This window comes from Drosophila albomicans, chromosome 3, assembly GCF_009650485.2.
Source record: "Drosophila albomicans strain 15112-1751.03 chromosome 3, ASM965048v2, whole genome shotgun sequence".
In the NCBI taxonomy this organism is placed as follows: domain Eukaryota; kingdom Metazoa; phylum Arthropoda; class Insecta; order Diptera; family Drosophilidae; genus Drosophila; species Drosophila albomicans.
In genome coordinates this window covers 51,383,949-51,406,021 of record NC_047629.2, presented here as the reverse complement: position 1 = coordinate 51,406,021, position 22,073 = coordinate 51,383,949, and the positions used below count along the sequence as shown (strand labels likewise).

General features: G+C 39.5%; 3 protein-coding genes and 2 non-coding genes across 6 annotated transcripts; 3 read left to right on the top strand and 2 right to left on the bottom strand.

The window, feature by feature from the left end:
- Positions 1 to 60: 60 nt before the first annotated feature.
- Positions 61 to 2,043, bottom strand: LOC117568400 (cytochrome c1, heme protein, mitochondrial). The gene is made up of 5 exons (XM_034249032.2): positions 1,867 to 2,043; positions 1,509 to 1,556; positions 1,223 to 1,371; positions 738 to 1,164; positions 61 to 664 (listed from the first exon to the last, which is right to left on the bottom strand). Exons 1-5 carry the CDS (start codon positions 1,936 to 1,938, stop codon positions 440 to 442), a joined length of 921 nt encoding a protein of 306 aa, XP_034104923.1. The 5' UTR covers positions 1,939 to 2,043; the 3' UTR covers positions 61 to 439.
- A 571-nt stretch (positions 2,044 to 2,614) lies between these two features.
- On the top strand, positions 2,615 to 5,285 carry LOC117570123 (kinesin-like protein KIF3A). Its single transcript, XM_034251588.2, has one exon. The coding sequence runs from the start codon at positions 2,772 to 2,774 to the stop codon at positions 4,848 to 4,850; it is 2,079 nt and encodes a 692-aa protein (XP_034107479.1). The 5' UTR covers positions 2,615 to 2,771; the 3' UTR covers positions 4,851 to 5,285.
- A 215-nt stretch (positions 5,286 to 5,500) lies between these two features.
- Trnav-uac (transfer RNA valine (anticodon UAC)) lies at positions 5,501 to 5,573 on the top strand. The gene has a single exon. It is a non-coding gene; the product is annotated as a tRNA-Val (tRNA).
- A 298-nt stretch (positions 5,574 to 5,871) lies between these two features.
- Trnav-uac (transfer RNA valine (anticodon UAC)) lies at positions 5,872 to 5,944 on the bottom strand. Its single transcript has one exon. It is a non-coding gene; the product is annotated as a tRNA-Val (tRNA).
- Positions 5,945 to 7,889: 1,945 nt separating this feature from the next.
- Positions 7,890 to 21,694, top strand: LOC117568121 (putative phospholipase B-like lamina ancestor). Of its 2 annotated transcripts, none has more exons than XM_034248525.2 (5): positions 7,890 to 8,566; positions 17,036 to 17,091; positions 18,203 to 18,986; positions 19,574 to 19,690; positions 19,751 to 21,694. In XM_034248525.2, exons 3-5 carry the CDS (start codon positions 18,727 to 18,729, stop codon positions 21,354 to 21,356), a joined length of 1,983 nt encoding a protein of 660 aa, XP_034104416.1. In that variant the 5' UTR covers positions 7,890 to 8,566; positions 17,036 to 17,091; positions 18,203 to 18,726; the 3' UTR covers positions 21,357 to 21,694. The 2 variants fall into 2 exon arrangements, with proteins under 2 accessions (XP_034104416.1, XP_034104417.1); XM_034248526.2 differs by lacking the exon at positions 7,890 to 8,566 and adding an exon at positions 12,199 to 12,315.
- The last annotated feature ends 379 nt before the right edge of the window (positions 21,695 to 22,073 follow it).

The following is a 22,073-nucleotide window of genomic DNA, read 5'->3' as shown; positions in this document are numbered from 1 at the left end:
TAAAAGCTGAAACTCTTCTATGTAGTTTCCCAAATGAAAGAGAAAACTTGCTTCAACGGCTTTTAGTTTTCAATTGTTTATTTAAATACATAATGTGAATTATAGTAGATGTATACATGGCAAATGTAATATCTCTATTATTCATTTTTCTAGGCTCTTTGCTCGATTTATTTAGTTGCAACTCTCCGATTTGTGTGTTGTTGTTGCTGTTGCTGCTGCTGTTTTTCCTTGTCGATTTGGTTTCCTCCTTGATAATTGTAACTGTAGCTGTTATTTGAATTTGCAATTGAAGTGGTGTAATTTTTCTGTTTGTTTTTGGATTGGTTTATGCTTAAAATTGATTTATTTGTTTCTGTAATTAGTCGGTAAAGCCGCGCGATAACACTGCAATTCTACACGCCATCAATCGCACAATCAAATCAAATTCCAAACATAGCATCTACTTCTTGGGCACAAAGACGATCTTTCGCGACTTGAGGGATGACCACTTGTGTCGCTTAATGTAATACGAGATGGCAGTCAGGAAGCCAAGGATGCCAATCACCTTGATCAGTATCTGCTTGCGATCATCGTGCTCCGGCTCCGATGTCCACTTAAGGAACGTGGCCACATCCTTGGCCAATTGACTCTGTGTTGGCGGTGTGCCATCCTCGTACTCAATGACCTGATGATCAATACGAAAAAGATCGATTAAACATAGTTCGAATTTTCATTACAAGGTGATCGCTTGTACTCACCTCGTTGTACAACACCTGGGCCATGGAAATGGCACCACCAGGGAAGTACGGGTTGAAGTACTGACCCTCACGGAGCACCACACCGGCGGGCGCATCATGGTAGCCGGTCAACAGCGAGAAGATGTAATCTTCACCACCCTTGCGTGCGGAGACAATGTAGCTCAGATCTGGTGGATAGGCACCATTGTTGGCAGCACGTGCCGCCTCCTCGTTGGGATACGGCGATGGGAAGTAGTCCGACAGTTTGCCGGGACGATCGAAGTAGTTACCGGTATCATCTGGACCGTCTTTCACCGTGATCTGCTCGGCCTCGGCCTTGGCTTCAGCCTCGGTGTGGGAGACGCCAACCAGATTACGGTAGGCAATGTATTGCATCGAGTGGCAGGCGGAGCACACCTGCTTGTAAACCTCATAACCACGACGCACACTATAAAAAGGATATAAGCAATCAATAGGAGCAAGGAGGTGGGTCCAATGACTCTTACCTCTGGTGATCCAGAGAGGAGAACAGACCCTTGTGGTTCCAGGGCTGGGCAGGTGAATGCACCTCAGTGCCTGAGGCTTCCACGGATTGCTCGAGGGCGAACAGCAAAGCGCCAACGCCGCCGGTCAAAGCACCAACAGCACCGATCAGCTGTTAACACGCACACACACAACAACACACACACAAGCGTCGTTCGACGGGGGAGAGAAAAGTAAACGCGTTTTGAGGTTAGGTACGCCTTGGCTATTATGAAATGCTTCGTCTACGTTTTGATGACTTGTACCCACCTTTTTGTTGTTATTTGCCCAACTCGAAGCCGTGGACAGGTTCTTGGCCTGCAATTAAAGGAGAAATTATTAAGCAACGATGACCTTAATACAAAAATTGCATTGTATGATTTTTTGCATGGAGTTACATAATTGTGGGTCGAGGTGTAATCTCTATATGATTGCACTTCAGACTTCTATGCGGATTCTGCACATTTTTTCCGCATTCTCTGACTGATTGCACCTTAAACATGCATTAATGCTGGGCAAAATTATATGAATTCTGTGCGCTGCTTTGAGAGTTTTGTTCCGGGGGAGTCGGAAAAATTTTTGTGCTTGTCTTCGGATGACGTTTGGTTTGGAGGATGACGGTTTTTACCTGTTGCAGATTCAGTGCTGGCGTAGATTTCAGCAATCTCAAGCCATTGAATCTTCGCAATGTCGCTGCCATGCTGGCCGGAGTTTAATTTTCTGCGTCTTTTTGTCGTGTAAAGAAACTTAAAGGGCAGCGCGAATCTATCTATTCCACTGGCTCTTTGGGTCGTTCTCGCTCTCGCTGGCAGATGTTTACTCGTCATCTCGCGCATAGGTAGTCGTTGTTGTTAAGCATAGTGGCTCCACCTTTAGCATGAATTGCTCCTCACAAACGCCCCCGCATTTAACAGCAACGGTGAAATTAACAGCGGTAACTGCAGTCAATTAACAGCTTTTACTCCACACGCCTAACATTGTCTATTGTATGCGTAACAGAGCTTTAACAGACTGCTGCTCATTGGATTTTATTGGCTGCCAATTTTAAAGCTTTTGACTCTCTTGGATTTAGGTAACAATTTCATGGAAGCAACAACTGTTATTTTCCATGCTTAATATTTGGATTTTTGAAAGAAAAGCACGCTAGTATTGTATAAATAATTACACTATTGTACGCCTTAACAATGAAAAGCCTGTTCCGTTCATAACAGCTGTAACGGTTATTATGGTGTTTTCCCACGATAACAGCGAGAACTCCTCACTTGGCTGAACAGCTGCGACTCGACAAGATTAACAGAGTATTCACAACGATTGCTCCTCACTTTACAGCATCTAACGCCCCCGCACTGTTGCAAAAGATTTGGCCACACTGTGCGCAATTTGCAATAAATTTACTGGTAGACAGGCAACTTAGCAACGGATGCATAAACAAATGCAAAAAGAAACGCAAAACATTGATTTTTATTGAGTGCACACTGCGCAAAAGTAGTTAATTGTTGTAAGCTAGTGTTTTAAAGAGTCTTCCCCTTAAAAATGCCGCAGGAGCAGCCAACAACGACTTCGCAGCAGCAGCAGCTCGATGACGAAATCGAAAATGTTCGTGTTGTTGTGCGCTCCCGACCAATGGATAAAAATGAGCTGGCCACCGGAGCACTGAGCGCCATTCAAGTGGATAAAATCAATCGTGCCATCACCGTGGTGAAGCCAAATGCCACCGCCAACGAACCGCCCAAAACATATTACTTTGATAACGTCTTCGATGGCGCCTCCAACCAACTGGATTTGTATGTGGACACGGCTCGCCCCATTGTGGACAAGGTGCTCGAGGGCTACAATGGCACCATCTTGGCCTATGGCCAGACGGGCACCGGCAAAACATACACGATGTCTGGGAATCCGGATTCACCACAAACCAAGGGCATTATCCCCAATGCCTTTGCCCACATCTTTGGACACATTGCAAAGGCGCGGGAGAATCAGAAGTTCTTGGTGCGCGTCAGCTACATGGAGATCTACAACGAGGAGGTGCGAGATCTGCTCGGCAAGGATGTGAGTAAGAGTCTGGAAGTCAAGGAACGGCCAGATATTGGCGTCTTTGTCAAAGATCTCAGTGGTTATGTGGTGCACAATGCCGACGATCTCGAGAACATTATGCGGCTGGGCAATAAGAATCGCGCAGTGGGCGCCACCAAAATGAATCAGGAATCCTCTCGGTCCCATGCCATCTTCTCCATCACCGTGGAGAGCAGTGAACTGGGCGAAGGCGGTGTCCAACATGTGCGCATGGGCAAGCTGCAGCTGGTGGATTTGGCCGGTTCGGAGCGTCAGTCCAAGACCCAGGCGAGTGGACAGCGTTTGAAGGAAGCGACCAAGATCAATCTTTCGTTGTCGGTGCTGGGCAATGTGATTAGCGCCTTGGTGGATGGCAAAAGCACACACATTCCGTATCGCAACTCGAAGTTGACGCGTCTGCTGCAGGATTCGTTGGGCGGCAACTCCAAGACGGTGATGTGCGCCACCATTAGTCCAGCGGATTGCAATTGCATGGAGACGATATCGACGCTGCGTTATGCGAGTCGCGCCAAGAACATACAGAATCGCATGCACATCAACGAGGAGCCCAAGGATGCGTTGTTGCGACACTTTCAGGAGGAGATTGCTCGGTTGCGCAAGCAGCTGGAGGAGGGAAGCTTCGAAGAGGAACTGCAGCCAAGTGGCGATGGCGAGGGCGATGACGACGACGAGGATACGGCTGATGATGAGCTGGAGGCGCCTCTAGAAATAGAGATGGAGTCATCATCATCAGTGGCAGCAACACCTGCTGCAGCCAGCAGCCCGAATAGCGGAAAGAAGCCGCGCAAGAAGCGTGAGAAGACCGACGAGGAGAAGGAGGAGCTGGCCATGCGGAAGAACGAGCATTTGCGTGAGATCGAACACGCCAAGACGGAGCAGGAGCAGCTGCGCAATAAGCTTGTCTCCTTGGAGGGTAAAATCCTCGTGGGCGGCGAGAATTTGCTGGAGAAGGCGCAAACACAGGAGAAGCTGCTGGAGCAGTCCATTGCCGAGCTGGAGGAACGCGAAAAGTCCGAGGAAGCGTTGCGCCAGACGCTGCAACAAAAGGCCACCGAACGCATCGACATCGAGGAGCGTTACTCGACGCTGCAAGATGCCAGCACTGGGATCACCAAGAAGATTCATCGGGTGATGCAAATGCTGATGGGCGTCAAGTCCGAGTTGGCGGATCAGCAGCAGGAGCATCAACGTGAGAAAGAAGGCATCTATGAGAACATACGCAGCTTGTCCCGCGAGTTGGCGCTCTGCGAACTGGTGCTCAACTCTTATGTGCCCAAGGAGTACCAATCGATGATCAATCAGTATACGAATTGGAACGAGGACATTGGCGAATGGCAGCTCAAATGTGTCGCCTACACTGGCAACAATATGCGCAAACACATCGAACACAAGTCTGGAGGTAAAGAGCCGGATTTTGTCGATCTATCGCATGTGTATCTCAGTTATAACACCGATGGCGTCGCCAATCCTATGCGCACCAAGTCCGCGCGTCCACGCACCTCGGGTGTTCCACGTCCCACAACGGCACGACGATATTGAAGCACTCAATGTCAAGTGCCACAGACAGAGACAGAGAGGAAGCCATCTTCAGTATCTGTAGTCCGATCCTTGGCCTTTGGACTTCGTGCACAGTTTTGGTTTCTTTTGATTTTGCTTTTGCTTTTCTATCTCTTGAAATACTTTTGCTCAGTGGGTTTTAGTTATTAACGTGCAATCATTTTGCTCTGTTTTTGTTAATTTATTTGTATACATAAAGATACATTTATACATAGTAGGTGTCTGCAATAGTTAATACTTTTTAGGTTGAACAACATGGTGCAATATGTTTAATTTAATTTCTAATTCTAATTTATTGTATCTCACTAAGCATAACCGTTTTACACTTAGATGCAATTGCTTAAGGTATCAATTAATGTACGCGTGCTTTCGCTTTTAAAATCAAACTAATGAATAAACAATACATATACTAAATATTAGCAACAAAATTTGTTTCATTTTCGAAGGTAAATAAAACTTGGGTTCTTTAAAATCAAACCAATGAATAAACAATATATAATACAAAAATTTGTCTTATTCGAAGGGAAACAAAAATTTGGGTTAAAAAACGCTGCGCTGGTAAGTATGCTTTAAAAAATTAGTTGACATAGCCTGCGTAACAAAACTGATATTTGGCAGGCAAGCTGCCAGGTGGTTCCATAGTGTAGCGGTTATCACGTCTGCTTTACACGCAGAAGGTCTCCGGTTCGATCCCGGATGGAACCATGGTGAAATTTACTTTTTTTATTTTCCTTATATTTAAAATTAGATAATTGATTAGTTACTCAAACAAATAAAATAGTTGCAAAATAAAAAAAACTTATTTTTAACAAAATGAATGCATGAAGTCATCTCAATGTTGCATGATGGTTTTATTTTTTAGCCTTTTAGAATACATTATATATTTTGCTTTATATTAGTTAAAAAGTAATAGTAAAATTATATAATTAAAAATATTAAAAAAAAATGCAAAAAAAATTATATAATTAAAAATATTAAAAAAAAATGCAAAAAGAATCACCCATGGTTCCATCCGGGATCGAACCGGAGACCTTCTGCGTGTAAAGCAGACGTGATAACCGCTACACTATGGAACCAGTTGAAAGTCTCATGTCTAAATGCCTATACAAGCTAAGGGTGAGAAGTGATGACATTTTAAGGCTCTTTAAAACATTTTTAGCAAAGTTCAAATGTGCGGTTGCTGCTTTTATAATTTATTGCGGAAGCTTGGTGGCAAAATTATTGTGTACTTTATCATATTGCTCTGTTTAATTTTTATAAGCAGGGAAAGCTGTCACGCGTGGAATGACTAAGTCATGTCAGGCATCGCTGTACTTGATCTACACACAAACATTTGCCACTTTGCCGGATATGAGTATTGCGCTATGCAGCTAATTGGTCATTGCGGTTACCTGATAAAAACTAAGTAATGCCTGCAATAGCGTATAACTCTAATCATTCTTATCGCCCCACACGTTTTGTGAATTCTTGTTGTGGATTCGGGGGGATTTTTGGCCTTGTATGTCGTCAAATGAAGAGGCGTATTACAAATCGACAAAGTATTTCACTCAATTGTCAGTGCTCTCCGCGTGTCAAGTGTGTGTTATCAGCAACTGACGTCATAAATAACAGTAGAATTCGCATGTACATAAAGTACAATAAGTAACACATGCACATGGCACAATCGATTTGAAGCTGTGAAATTGAGAGAGCGAACCGGCGCTGTTGCTATGACAATGATCGCCCAGTCGATTGCCTCTTCTAGCGGTTCAGGGAGTAATGTCTCACTCGAGCCTAAAATAGTACTCAGCGGGCGCTAATTGAGCGGAGAGAGAGAGAGAGCAAGAGAGGTAGCGTGTGACACTGCGCAACACGTTTGAGGTGAGCGGAGCAGAATTCAAGGTAGTATTCACAAGGCGAAATTAAAGGTGGAAGGTAGAAGCAGAGGTTAAAAGCAATTGTGTAATTTAAGTTAAATGAATGATAAATGTTAATTAAATTTTATCAAGATGTTTTAATTAAATTTCATATTTATACAGATACATTATAAATCCACTAAATGTTGGAAAACGATAATATTCTTTTTTGTTATTTATACTACCGGTAATGCGTCATTAATTTTTTTGCTAAGAACTCTGAATATTTATGGTGAAATATTTTTAACTTTATTTTGCACTTTATGCAAATTTCTGTTTGTTTAGCAGAATCCAAAATTGTGAACTTCAAGCAGCTGTAATATCTAAGTAAAGTTGGTAGTACATTGAATTCAAATTCGGGACTTTCCCGAATATAAAACCAGCAAAAACAAGTAAGAAAGTTACAGTCGAGTGTGCTCGAAATTATAGCTCTATCTCTTATAGTCTCTGAGATCTAGGTGTTCATACGGACGGACGGACAGACGGACATGGCTAGATCATATCGGCTGTTGACGCTGATCAAGAATATATGTATATACTTTATACGGTCGGAGATGCCTCCTTTTACCTGTTACATACATTTCCTGCCCTATGGGTAGCGGGTATAAAAAGTGCTGTGCGCCCATTTCAGCGCCCATTTTAAATAAACGCAAAACATAAGAGTATTTTTCAAATTAATGTAAAATTAATATACTGAAAATATACCGATTATAGACTATGGTTGGTATATCGATAAAAACGTATTCTGAAGCACGAATAAACCAAATAATTTAAAAGATCATCTAAACGAATTTATTCTTAAATAAAAGCTAACTACTTTGCATTTGTGTATTTCTAAAGAAAAGTTAGTAAGTTTTGGCATATTCAGAAATTTATTTTTAAGTAAATTAAAGATCGTTGATAAAAATAATTATAATTTTGATTAAACAAATATTTTCTTATCAATAATTCTTTACTACGGCACATTTGGAAAAGATCTTCAACCCTGTAGCGCAGTGTCATTGAGTGGAAAATCGTCGACTCTCCGCCGTTGGGCTGTTGGTTGGGTGTGCAACAACTCGGTTGGATTTCGTTTGGGATCTGGTTGGCTTTATGTTGGACGAAGTGTTGCGTGCTCAGTTGAAAATCGTTGACGCTGATCGTAAAACGTCTCCGTCCTCAGCGCGTCGCAAAAGCGAAATCGAAAAAAAAAATCGTTGTGAGAGTTTTTCAATCGTAAAATATTGTGTCGTTTTGTGTTTGTTGTCTTTCAATTTCACATCAACGTGCAATTGCCTTCGCTAAAAATATATACGTTTTGCAAACAAAAAGAGTACCAGACTGTGTAAATAAAATACAAATTTAATTAAAATCAAATAGAAGAACCAAAACTAAAATCGCCACGTTCTCGTGTTCTACAAATACGCGTGTACACAAGAGAGCAGAAGAAAAGAGCCCACACAATATACTTATAATTAGTTAGTTGCCTGCTGATATTTTAAAGCACATCGTAAACTATATACACGCAATTTCCTTCACAAAATCGGAATAAATAAATATCGTTGAAAGCGGGTCACAAGCAAAGGAAATAAACCCAAAACTTCCAGTGCGTTTCCAATGTAGCCCTTCATGGATAATTAACACGAGCAGGTTGTGTGACTATATCGCAGTTTCGTGTTAACAACAACAAAAAAAAGTGTTTAAAATTAGCAAAATACATCTAATTATCCTCATTAGTGAATTACGATCAGGTCAAGCCAAAAAAGCAAAGTAGATTTCACATATTACACTTTTGTGTGAGTCACCTACAATATAAATTTTCCGGTGAGTAAAATACTTTTTTATAGACACGATAAGAATAGCGAAATAATATAGTGATATAAACTTCCTATAAAGGGGCCTGTCAACAATAATATGGAAAATAGTGGAAAAACCCATTGAAAACAATTTGTATTATCTCTTGATTCTCACTCTCAAAAAAGAGAGCAAAAATCAGGTCAATATATACTTTTTATATACATTTTCCAATTCGTTTTATTTTTTTGCAAATTCCGACGGCAAATACGCATATATTTATTTCGTGGAAAAGATTAGTGAGTACAGTGGACACATTTCTTAGGGGTTGTTTATGAAAACAGAGCTCGAGCTATCGAGCTAGACCTGTTGCCTAGACACTTCCACTTCCAGATACTTCGGCTGAGTACAGTTACAACTCGGCGTCGGGAGTTCCCGACTTTATTTATAGATTTTTCGGCAAATTTTTTGCAACGAGCTGATAAGCTGAAGGTGAAGTGCCTGTTGAAGTATAATTGATCAATTGGTATGCCGGAAATTTGATAGCAAGGTATTAAGAGACAGACACAGACCTTCAGACGCATTTTTTTTTTTGTTTGTTTGCATTGTGAGTAATACGAAGTTGAGGGAGACAAGTGAATGGGGTCACATGAGGCTGGGTTGGGTTGCTTTTTGGGCGTTGACATGTGTCACGAACCGGCAGCACACAGACACAATCTGAGATGCGATCCCAGATGGTTCCGGGACTTATCTTTGGCAAATATGTAAAGCAGCGGACGGGGGCCATGTGATGTCGCTTCATCAAGAGTTCAGTCCAAAAATAAATGAAGTATTTACGCAGTCAATCTTGTTGTTGTTGTGGGTTTCTGCGAATATTCCCATTATCTACGCTCAACTGATAAGATTTTATAGCGCCAACAATGGTTGAGGATGCCACAAATCCCTATTAAAAGCGATGCTATTTAGTTTAAATTCAGAGTTGAAGCTGTTCGGTTTAAAAGAGTTCCAGTAAAAAGCACAATGAATTACTCCAAGTTTGGGTAAAACAAAATTCGTTAAAAATAGTTAATAATAAAGCTTATTCAGCAAACGAAGTAGAAGCTAATGACCTAGAAACCAGCAGCAAAAAAAACACACACCAACGATAAATCGTTTTAAATTACCATCTCTCGATCGTCGCCTGGCAACAGGAACGTTGAAGTTTGTAGATCTGTGAAGATTCACGACGTTGTCGTTGTCGTTGAGCTGTTGTTTCGGCTGTTGTAGTCAAGCCAAACAAATAAAAGACCACGATCAAAACCTATAAAAGTGCGACTGAGTCGGGTGGCAACAAAAAAAAACAGGGGATAGTGTGCTTCTCTATCATCTGCTCAACGGGGGCAGGTCTCTTCTTCCAAGAAGTTGCCAGGCGGCTTAAGACAGGAAGACAAGCAGACAAAGCGCGAGGGAGACAGAAAGACAGAGCGAAGGAGAGAGACAGAGGCAAAGCGATCGTGCTGCAGCTATTGTATCTCAAAGATGCGCAGACAAATGAGGTCAAAATCCTTGAGGTTCTTGTCCTTCTGCAGCAAAGCCAGACAGAATGAAGAGAAAGGCAAAGGCGAATAGAGAGAGACAAGATACGAAGGCAGCTTGAGAACTTAATACTCTTGGGTTTATTTGTTGTGCGTCGCTTTGATATTGAGCGACAATTGTCAATCAATTAACTCGACTCGGCCAGTCTCGGGGATCTCTATGACTTTGTTGCACTCATTTCACTTAGAGTTATGTAAATACACGACTGTTCATCAGCAATTCCCATTTAATTACTTGGCTCTTAATTGAAGGCAGCAGGAAATTCCATGTCAATTAAGGAAACAACATGATTGACCCTACCAAAGTTTCACAATTTATTGTGTGCCCAGAAGAAAGTGGAAATATCTCGGCACTATTTCATGGGAACATTTTCTCCTTAACTGCGCATTTAAATGAATGCCAATTTCCATTTGAATTACAATATTACGAGAGCGACGTGCAGTTTCCAGCTATGCGGAAAAGCGTTCAAAAGTCGAACGTACTCAAAGTCAATTGACAGCAGATTTACATGGAAATGACGCTAAATGTGCATAATGTTAACTCAAATCAAATAAATAAATTCCAATTCAATTACAGCTAAAAATAAATAGTCATGATTTGTTATTCGCTGAAGCCGGTTTGCTAACGAGCTTAAAATCTTTGCCAATTTCTGAAAACATGCCGAGTTGTAATTCTGCGGTATTTTTAATGGGATTTCCCTTATACCAATAAGGGATAATTGTCGACTTAAGTATAAGTTTACTATTAGCCAAGTCCATCTGTCCGTCTGTCCCTATGATCACCTTGATCTCAGGGACTATAAGAAAGCGTTTTCATTTTATTTTTTGACACCCCTTGTTATATCAATATACCAAATATACATTATGGTATATTTCAGTATTTTCTAGTATAAATAATGCACTATATTTAAATGGTAATACCGCACTCTTTTGATCTCATTCGACTTTAACCAAAGATCTCAGAAAGTATAAGAAAAAGCGTTATATCAATATACCAAATCAAAATTTCAGTATAACTCAATACCTTTCTTGTATACTTAGTTACTGTATTTAAATGATAAAACCGCACTCTTTTGCTCACACTCGACTGTAGACAAAGATCTCAGAGACTATAAGAGAAAGCGCTATAATTTTTTTTTTTTGGCAGCACTTGTTATATCAATATACCAAACAAACATTTCAGTATATTTCAATAGCTTTCTGGTTTACATATTTAGTATATTTAAATGATAATACCTCCCTCTTTCTTACTTATTGCTTTTTAGACAAATGACCCTGAACTAATTTTTAAAAGCATTCAATTCTAGGAAGATGAATAATTAAAAAAGACTTTAAATTTAGTCCATTCATTTGCCATAATATAAAGACTATATAGCTCAGTTTATTTATTTTGTCATGACGCAAATGCCACGTAATAATAATGCTCTCTTTAGGCGACGCTACAGGGTATGTTTGCAGAAGCTGTTGGCTTAAGAATTTGCGTGCTTGACAGTTGGTTCTTGGTCACGTGTGGCATTTAGCCTCGAGACTGATAAGTGCATGGCTTTTCAAAAAAAATATACCCGAACTAAGAAAGAAAGAGGCACACCTGCCACGTGGTTGGATGAGAGTGCAGCGGTTTGATAGGCCGCAGATACTCAAAAGATACTTTTGTCCGAGGGCCAAATAGTCGGCCAAGTTCAATAGAACTGTTGATCTGGCCATGCTCTGAAAAATTCATTCGCTTTTCAACAACGCAAATTTTAATGTATCTTTTTGTTGTTCTTGTTGCCTTTTCTTCGTTTTATTTTTTTTTTTTTTTTTTGTGTGTGTGTCGTTTTTGCGTTGTCGAATTTTCCGCTCGTTCGTTTTTGCCGATTTGAAAGCTGGCAGTTTTGGTGGAAGCGTCAAGGCGATCGGACGAGATCGTTGAGAGGTGCGAGAGATAAAGAAAAATAAAAGCATTGACGTTAACGGGAACTTTTATCTCTAAGATACTCGCGATATAAGAATATACTCTGTGGACGATCGAAAGTTGTGCAGAATTTTCCGGTTTTGCGACACAAACTATTTAAAATAGTATAATAAATATTTTCGGACTTACATAAAATATATAAATATAATTTTGAAACATTTTTGGAAATTAAAAATAAATATTGTGAACAACTCAGCTGAGTGAGTATCTTTCAGATACTCTGAATAGATGTCGCCAGACTATTGCAAGAGGTAAACGAACTGATCGTAAATGTGCTAAATGGATCACGAATCACTTTATATAAATCGAATGAGAGCATTTCGATTTAAATATCTGGGATTTGTAATTAAAAGTGACATTGACATTTTCATTAGAAGGAAAGTAGGGAAAAGCAAACAGCTGATCGCATAATAATAGTAGAATGTGATAAATGCATAGGCAAAGCAAATAAACAAAAAATATATTCTAAACTTAACTTTGTTGTGAATAGCATTCTAATTTGCAAATTTCAAACGGAAACGTGTGTGGTAATAGGGTGTGAATTTCTGGCCAAACATTAGCTTTGGGAATGGGATAATAATAAAATTGTTTAAATAACAATTGCATTGAAAAACAGTTTTAATTTTGGGTGATTTCACTTCTATGTTTCTGTACTTTAGACTTATCATCTGAAAATCCCACATTGTCAGACAGATTAAACACTGATTAATGTTTCATTAACAATTCACATCAGCTGATAGAAGTATATATATTCTATAAATATGAGAGCGTGTTCAGCTGTTAATTGCGTATTTAATAGCATCCATAAATACGTAGATTTTTGAATTCCCCGCTAAAGTGTTAATCACGCGACAATCCAAAGACGCATGCGTTAACCGAGTGTAATCTTCAAGAAACAATTGATTGTGCCACAAGCCAGGGGATGTCAACATTAGTATTGATCACCCTGAATAGAGATAGATTATAATTCTAAAATCAACAAAAAAATCTAGAATCATACTGCATTCATTTATGCAAAATTGAAAGCAGAAGCTAGCAGCCACAATACCAGAATTTAAATCTATTTTTATTGCAATGAAATTCTAGCATTCGCTCTACTTTTTTTTGGTAATTCCTGGTTTAAGATTTTTACTTTGATATCATGCACAATATTTTAATGAACAAGAATAAATTATTGAATTTAAGAATTATTGGAATCTCAGACGAGATTTTTAAAGGGCAGAAGGATAGAATAACTTTGTGCCTGCAAAAAATGTATGTAAGGAGGCCTCTCCGACCCTATAAAGTATATATATTCTTGATCTCAGAGTCTATAAGAGATAGAGATATAAAATATTTTTTCGACATCACTTCATCAAGTTTGTCTCAAATTTTGGGCATGCCCACTTTTGTACCCGCATGTCGTTATACCAAATATAGCCTTTGGTAAATTTTTTAGTATTTTGAGGTTTACTAATTTTATATTTTTAAAAATCAATCCCGCATTGATTGGCTAATTCAGCTCTGATTGGTAACTATGATTCAATATTAAAGGCTTTTTTCCAGAACTTCTTTACATTGAAATCTTGTTTTGAGAACCCTTTTAGATGTAAATCTTGTTTCAAGAATTTGTTGTAAGATAGGAAAGTTTTCAAGACTTAAAGGTTTTTTGTTAGAACGTCTTTTTTTCTCTGCATAAGTAGCTTCATTTTACAAAGAATATTTTCCAAGTAATAATTTCATTATAAGTAGTGTAGAATCTAGAGGGTATCTTTCTATAGATTATACTCGAGTGTTTTCGCTAGTTTACAATTACAAACGGAAGCCACGTGCGCATCATTGAGAACTCCCTTCAACAGTTCTATGTCTGCTTTCAGTCTGAGCATTCGCCACACAAATAATACGATCCATTGTAATAATGATAAAGTTGATGATGATTGTGTTGTTTTATAAGACCCATTTGCAGTTGCATTTGCATAAGATTACGAGTGTTTCGTATCCTGAAGTGAATGCAGTTTATTATTACAAAATTGCCGCATTTGCTTAGTTGTCATTAACATTTTGTGTTCGTGTCTGAGTTAACTTGGCTTATCAGCCACTTCACGTCGACGCGTGGCATCAGCAAAGTTTGCAGTTTTTTTTTTCTTTTCGTTTTCGTGGATCGTATAACTGTTCAGTTCGTAATTGATTAACAACGGGACTGACTTACAATACTGCACATTTCATTTGCATATTTATTTATTTAAAATTTGTATTTCTTTTCGCCAAGTTTGCGGTTTCCATTCAGCATAAATTGAGGTTCCCACGTCAGCGACAGCAGGTTGTTTTTTTTTTCTTGTTACCAAGTGAATACTTATAACCGTTGCCAGTGTTGAATTATTTATGAGCCACTATCTAAGTAGTCGAGATATCGGTCGAACTACAAACACTTATAGCTATTACCTGTTTATCGGTTAAAGTTCTGAGCACGTGGATCACATGCTGTGTTATGAGTGTTGTTTTGGGAAAATTTTTCAGTAATATTTTCTCAGCTATTGTATGTATATTTATTGAATAATAAATTATAATACAAACTGCCGATCCCAAATACAGGGCAACCACAAGTCGAGCACGCCAACCCATTTTAAATATTTATTACTTGAGTTTTGAGATTTCTTTCTAGAACAAGTTCATAAATTTTTATTATTGTTGGGAAAATTTGCTCTCATTTAAATACGTATTTAATTTATAGTCGGTCTAACAAAGAATTCATGAAATGTTGAAGGAATCGCTATATAAATTGATTGAGCTACGCTACTAATTGCGATACAATGAATTTTTATGAAATAGAACTCGTATAAATTAAAAATTGATTACTTATTTGTTTATCTTTCGAGAGTTTTCATATGATATCATATTTTAAAAAATAACCACAGCTGCTCAAACGGAATAAATGCCATGAACCATAAAACATTACATAAAGTGCAATCTTATCAATATATTATATACATTACTTATATGTCTGGACTGACAGTCGACATATTGAGCACAGAGTTTTGCTATCGTTGAATTCAAATATTTGAACGAAGCTTAGTTGATTGATTAGAAGACAAACAAGCGCACATTTATGACCAGTAGCTGGCTATATATTACAGTAATACTGGTATTAGTTATCGCATAATATCTGGCTAGAAGACCGCACTTTGAACTCTATATAAATCGGCTAGAGACGCTGTCGAGATCTAAGCACAAAAACAACTCTCTGTTTGCATCATATAAACAAAGATGATAACGTTAATATGTGTTAATTTGGTGCAGTTGGCAGCAAAGACGTCAAATCTGAGGCTAGAGGGAATTACGGGGATTAAATGCTTTAGTGTCTATTTTGAAACAGTTTACTCAACCGTTAGTTATTGACGTCATAGCGAACTTCTGGCTAAAATCTACGTCTGTTTGTCAGCTCTGATCTGATTGGCAGTTCTATGATGGACAGTTCTTTTAATTGGCCTTGATCTTCCTGCAACTACCTCCAGCTACTAAAACATTATATATCAATCTTAACACTACATCAGCCTTCAAAGGGTTGAGTTTTATTTTCATTTTGCATTTCTGTGTTTATTTGCACAAGCGAAAAGAAAATGAAATACATTTCACTTTTGGTTCATTGCAAGTCACAAAAATAATTATTGCCAGCAGCTACAGTCTCATCCATCAGTTATCGAACAGCTTCAACTGCTCACATTGCATTCCATGTTAATAATACTTATTAAATGCAAATTGCTTTGTTTCGATTGAAAAACGGTAACGACCCAAAGCACTTATTATAATAATACCGATAACTCATTCTATTAAAAACATGTTTCCATACGTGAGTAAGTTTTTTTAAAGCTATGAGTAAGGAATGAAAAATGTGATAAGCTGGGACTGAGTTTAAAGTTAATTCGACTTCTTAGGAAAAACCACAAAATAGTATGCAACGAATTTTTAAAATATTTTTTATCACTTTTAAAAGTATGAAATCGATGACTGTACGATTTAATATGTTTTCATATCCGCTACCGATAGGGTAGAAGAGTATTATAACTTTGTGCCTTCAGCAAATGTATATAACAGGCTAAAGGATGCATCCTTGACATTATAAAGTATAAATTATATAAGAAGTTATTTAAGAAATTCTTTTGTATCGACAGAAACTACTTCTTTACTAAGAGTCTTAGTTGCTTTGTCTAAAAATCTGGTATATTTTGCAGTCTATCGTATATTTTTACTTTTTTTTTGGATAGCGGGTATTTCACAGTCGAGCACACTTGACAGTAGCTTTTCTAATTTTTTCACTTTTAAAAGCTTAAAATCGATGACTGTACACCTTAATATGTTTCCTATGAATTAAGTTAATACGAATATTTAAATTTAAAACAATTTTGAATTCTGGTGAATCAATCATTTTCGCACTTGAAATATTTATCTAGAATTGACAAATAGTTCAAGTGGTTTTTCGTCAATTCAAATTGCCAATAAATCACTGACTTTTGCTCTTTGCTCTGGGTGTATGAAATTGGAATTCTCCAGCAAGTGCTAGTTATTCATTTCCTCGTGAAACAAGCTGACAACAGCAGCATCACAAGATGTCGTTCATTGCTGCTCCAATTAGTGTGTCTCGGTCATCACTTGACAAGACGTCAGCCAGAAATGGGACGACACCAAACCAATCAATTGGCCCCTCACTTACTCATATTTCATATGACTCGGCGCGCGTGCGCCTTTTAAATAAACAAAGTCTGCGACTGGAAGCAGCTTGATTGTTGATTTTTGTGTAGTCTGGATAATCTAGCTAACTGTTGGTGGGTGTCGCGATGTCTGCGGTTTTGCAAAATGCCGACGAATCGCAATATAATTGCAACAATAAACAAAATTTGTGAATCGCATGGACTTTAGACGCCGCTTTCTTTGTATTATTATTACGAGTATTTATGCCAGACTAAATACAACAATTCTTTTTTCTATACTTTGCAGTTCTTCAAATGGGTTGACTTGTGACATTTAAGCTTCCTGGACCCGGGAAACAAAAGGTAAGCCAAGAAAATATAATTAAATTTAACTACATACTAAAAATGTAGTCCATATAATTTAAAATAAAAACGTAAAAGAAATTCGTTTACCCCAGATTTGATTATAGTTCAGTGTTGACGGATTCAACAGCTTTCCAAGTTTTGCAAATGTATTTTACAGATAGTTTTCAACAAGCTAAACGAAAAATCGAGTGAATTAATTCGCTTGCATGAATTTTCTCAATATTACGCTATTCCACGTGTCAGTGATTTCCGATACCCAAAACACTCCCCTCTTTCAGCACAACGCGTCAACAACGGGGCGTATGCGCATTATTTGGAATTTGTTTATCTTGTCCGCTTTGTAGTAGTACAAGTTGAATTTCCAATTGAAAATTCTAATTACAAGCGGATTCAGATTCCGATTCAGATTCAGATTGCGAAAAGAGAACAGGCACCGTTACACATATCTCTGGCCTTGATATACAAATTTTTACCACACATATTAAAGATACAATTTAAAAATGGGGCGAGGCATGTGTTTTTTCTTTACGTGTTTTAACTGTAGCCCAATAAAGCTTAACTTTCGTTTACTCAACGCACCTATATTCACACTTGTGGCACAAATATCCATATACTAACTCGGTTAAACATGGAACAGGTGGAACATTGCCTCACAGTGGGGCAGCTGTTGCCATAAAAAGAAATTTGCTACTCATGATCCACTTGGCGGGCTATAAAATGAATTTATTAGTTTTACAAATGCGCCCAAAATGTGTTTACCTATATACATTTTTTTTGCGAAAATGCGAAAGGGAAATGTGCCAAGTGCGTACGAATGAGATCAAGTATAGATGGAGATACTTTCTACATAAAGTAGATCGATTATGGCCATAAATAAATCCGAGTATGGACTTTTAGTGATATTTCAAAAATTGTAGCAGCATCTTCATAAATTTAACAAAGATAAATTGTAAATCGATTTAAATCCGAAAATTGTTTATTTGTATTGCACAAAGAATTTTATTTAACGCAAATGTTTAGATAAATCGAAAAGTAATTATTGCTTTTCTTCGCTTAAGACGTCATCGATATATTTATTTATTTGGTACTATCTTTTTTGCTCTTGCAGGGATATATCTAATTGAACCTATGTAAATCGAATCTATTTGCAAAAGACTCAGCTCAGCTGCTACTGGACCTAGCAGCACTTCATCTAGCACCACCCAAAACACCACAATAGCAACAACAATAACCACTTAAAAATTCAACAGAAGCAAAAATCAAATTCACACACACATCACTTCAATTGAGAACCATTTGGATTACTGCCCAAGAGCAGCGACACCACCACCCATGAACCAAAAGGCCGTTTCGCTTAACAGCGCGGCCACCGTGATCACCATCATCATCCCAAGCAACACCATCAGCAGCGGCAGCCACAAGATCCATCTGCAGCCTGGCCTAACTCTCAGCAAACTGGGCCACTCCTACGCCGCCAGAGCCGATCTCAATTATTGCGAGTGAAGCGTTTTTAAACCCTAACTAACACCTCAAGACAGTTTCTGAGCAAAAAAGATCCTTGAGAGCAAAGAGCAATCGATCGCTTTGTTATCTTCCCCCTTGGCCGAAAGCAGCCTCAAGACGGACGGAACCATGTTGAAAGTCGTTGGTGCATCATGGCAAAAAACACGGATAGGGACGTACATATTAATCGGAGCCGGTTTACTGGTGATTGGTGCGTTCTTTGTCGGTTACATGGAGCGTCCGGAATACGATGGCACCTACTGTGCCACCGCATACTGGACCAAGAAGTTCGGCTATCAAATTGAGAATTGGAAGCAACAAAACGATTTGGTTAACATACCCAAGGGCGTGGCACGCATATGCTATAAGGATTCTGTCTACGAGAATGGGTAAGTTCGAGTTTAGACTTTATGTTAACTAGTCTTTTAACCAAGAAGCTTCGCCCGTGATGTGTTTTAGAAGTGTTTCGAGGAAATTGTTTTTTAACAATGTATATTCGTCTTTGAATTCGATGTAAAAATTGCTTCCTCCTAGCTCTTACCTATATTATGATAGTTCCGTCAGCCACTCAGTATGTCAGTTAGTCAGTCAGGGCAAACAGTTGAGTCAGAAACTTCAGCTTGTCTTTTAATGCATATCTTTTGGGTAATTGGGTCTTTGCGATTCATTTCAGTCTTTATGAAGCTCGATATCTTGTGTTAATATTGCAGCTTCCCAACTCTTAACTCTTGACCAAAACATTTATAAGTCAGTAAAGATAGAATTGAACAGTTTTCAGAAGAACTTTCTATTTGTTGGTTAAATGATTTCTTTAGAATTGATGGTGTACAAATTAAAATTGTAGCCTCCTAGGTCTGACCTTTTAGCCTATAAGTTTGGTTCATTTAGGAAGTCAGTACCTCAGGAAACTTTTAAATATGTATAAATAGAGATCCAATCAGTCAACTCATGTTTCATTTCTTCTCTAATTTAACAGTTGGGCACAAATTGAAGTGGAAACGCAACGTAGTTATCCGGACTCAGTGCAGGCTTATGCTGCTGGGTTGCTGGAGGGTTCACTCACCTGGAAGAACATCTACAACCAGTGGACCAAGTAAGTTCCGCTTCCGCTTTAATAAGAAACCCTGCTAATTTGCCATGTTATTCATTGCAGCACCATATCCTCTTCCTGCCAGCGGGATGAGAGTTCCGGCAAGTTCTGCGAGTGGCTGCGCGAGCTGCTAACCAACAACTTTGAGCAGATGAAGGCGCAGGCGACAGCTCATGCCGAGCATGATCATTACTGGCATCAAGTGCATTTATTCCTCAGTCAACTGGAGGGCATGGAGAGCGGTTATATACGCGGTGCAACCCGAGCACGTTCCGATCTGGAGGAGGAGATTTCACTTCCCGATTTCCTGCTGATGAATGCAGCGGCTGATATACAGGATCTGAAAATCTACTATGAGAACTATGTGCTCGTGAATGGCACCAGCGATGGCAGCAGCGGCAATAAGAACTTCTTTCTGCCCAGTGCCTCAATGTTGACGCGCATCATCCGACCGGATCAGACGCCACAATCGTTGCAGGCGCTGCAGCTGCTCTTTGGCCACAGCACCGCGGGCAGCTATTCGTCCATGTTGCGCATACAGAAGCGTTACAAGTTCCATTATCATTTCGCACCCGATACACGCAGCAATACGGTTCCCGGCGTAGATATAACGTTCACGGGATATCCTGGCATACTTGGCTCCACAGATGACTTCTATGTGGTCAAGGGCAGGCAGGTGCAATCGACTGTTGGCGGCGTGGGGATCAAGAACGAGAATCTGGCCCTTTGGAAGGATGTCAAGGTGGAGCAGATGGTGCCGCTTGTGGCACGTGTCATGGCCGCAAATCGCATTGCTCAGAATCGACGCACTTGGGCGCGTGCCATGTCCCGACATCCGTTCACCGGTGCCAAGCAATGGATTAGCGTGGATCTGAACAAGCTGGGAGCACAGGATAACCTGTACAACACACTCGATGCCGATGAGAAGCATGATGATGCTGCAGTCGCAGTGAATGAGAAGGATAATGCTGCCATCAGTGAGCGACATGATCAGCTGAAGAGCATGGTCTGGATACTGGAACAATTACCGGGACGTGTGCACAGCAAGGATGTCACTGAAAACTTCATCTTGGCCGGCAACACCAGCTGGCTGGCCAATGGAATGCCCTACTTCGACGACATCTTGGAGGCCAGCGGCATTTCGCGTGACAACTATAGCCAAGATCAGGAGCTGTCCCCTGCCGATGAGGCAGAGCTAACCACGCTGGAGGCTGTGGATAAGTATCTGCGCAAACGTGGCTTCCGCGGTGATCTGCTCGGAGATGAGTCCATTGCGTATGGCAACATTGACCTCAAGCTCTTCTCCTACAATGCTCGCTTGGGCATCAGCGATTATAAGGCGTTTGCTGGACCAATCTTTCTCAGATTGCAGCATCCCCAGCCTCGAACGCCGGAGGAGATTCAGCTGCAAGCGGAGGGTCAGGCCGTGCCTGCTGCCATTGGCGATGAGCGTCTGAGCGTAGCCGTAGACGATGCATCTACTTTGGCCGAGATGGAACTGATTACGGAGCGGCGTCCGGTGCGTAATGACATGCGGGCGATTGCCATGCGAAAGATTGGCAGTGGTCCGTTTAAATGGTCAGATATGACCAGCTCGGATGATGCCAATCACGAAGGACATCCGGATGAGTGGAACTTTGACAAGGTGTCGCCCAGGTGGGCCTGGTGATCGATCATGGGTGAATAGTTCTCCAGAGAATTTTTATATGTATAGATCACAATAGTACCGAATTCCAATCGAATTTTAAACTCGACAACAAACAAACAAAAACCTGCGAAGCAATAATTGTCCTAGATTCGTAATATTCGTCATTTGTGTGTTCCTAGCTGATAAATTGTCGTTTGTAGAAAATGAAATCAATTGTGTTGCGTCCATTAGTCATAAATTTTAGTTGTGTCCGTCTATTCAATGTCAATTATTGTCTTCCAGTCTACACTATTTTAAACATGTAACCCCATATCCTCAAATTTTAGTAAATAATAATTTAAATAAATGAAAACGGAAACCAGAATTTAATGGCCTTTTTGTATTAAAGAACAAACAAAGGAGAAGTGATGACAATTTGAATAGTCGTTAAAATATAACGCGTACATCAATTAGTCTTGGACAGTAAGCCAGCTGTTGGATCTATATATGTTCATGGCAGGCAGCTTTTGAATGAGTGTATTCATACTGACTTCGCGAGACGTGAAAAAATACCAATAGCATTTTCTTGTTAATTTTAGGGCTCCCAACGGCCGTCACTTACCAATCTGTTTTATTTCCAATAAAAAGGTAAAATATACCAACTCACTTTTGAACTCGTATTTATTCAGAAACTTTATCATAGTTTTCGAAATTGTTCCACTACAACGCTGAGAATAAATATTCTTCACGAGTTCTTAA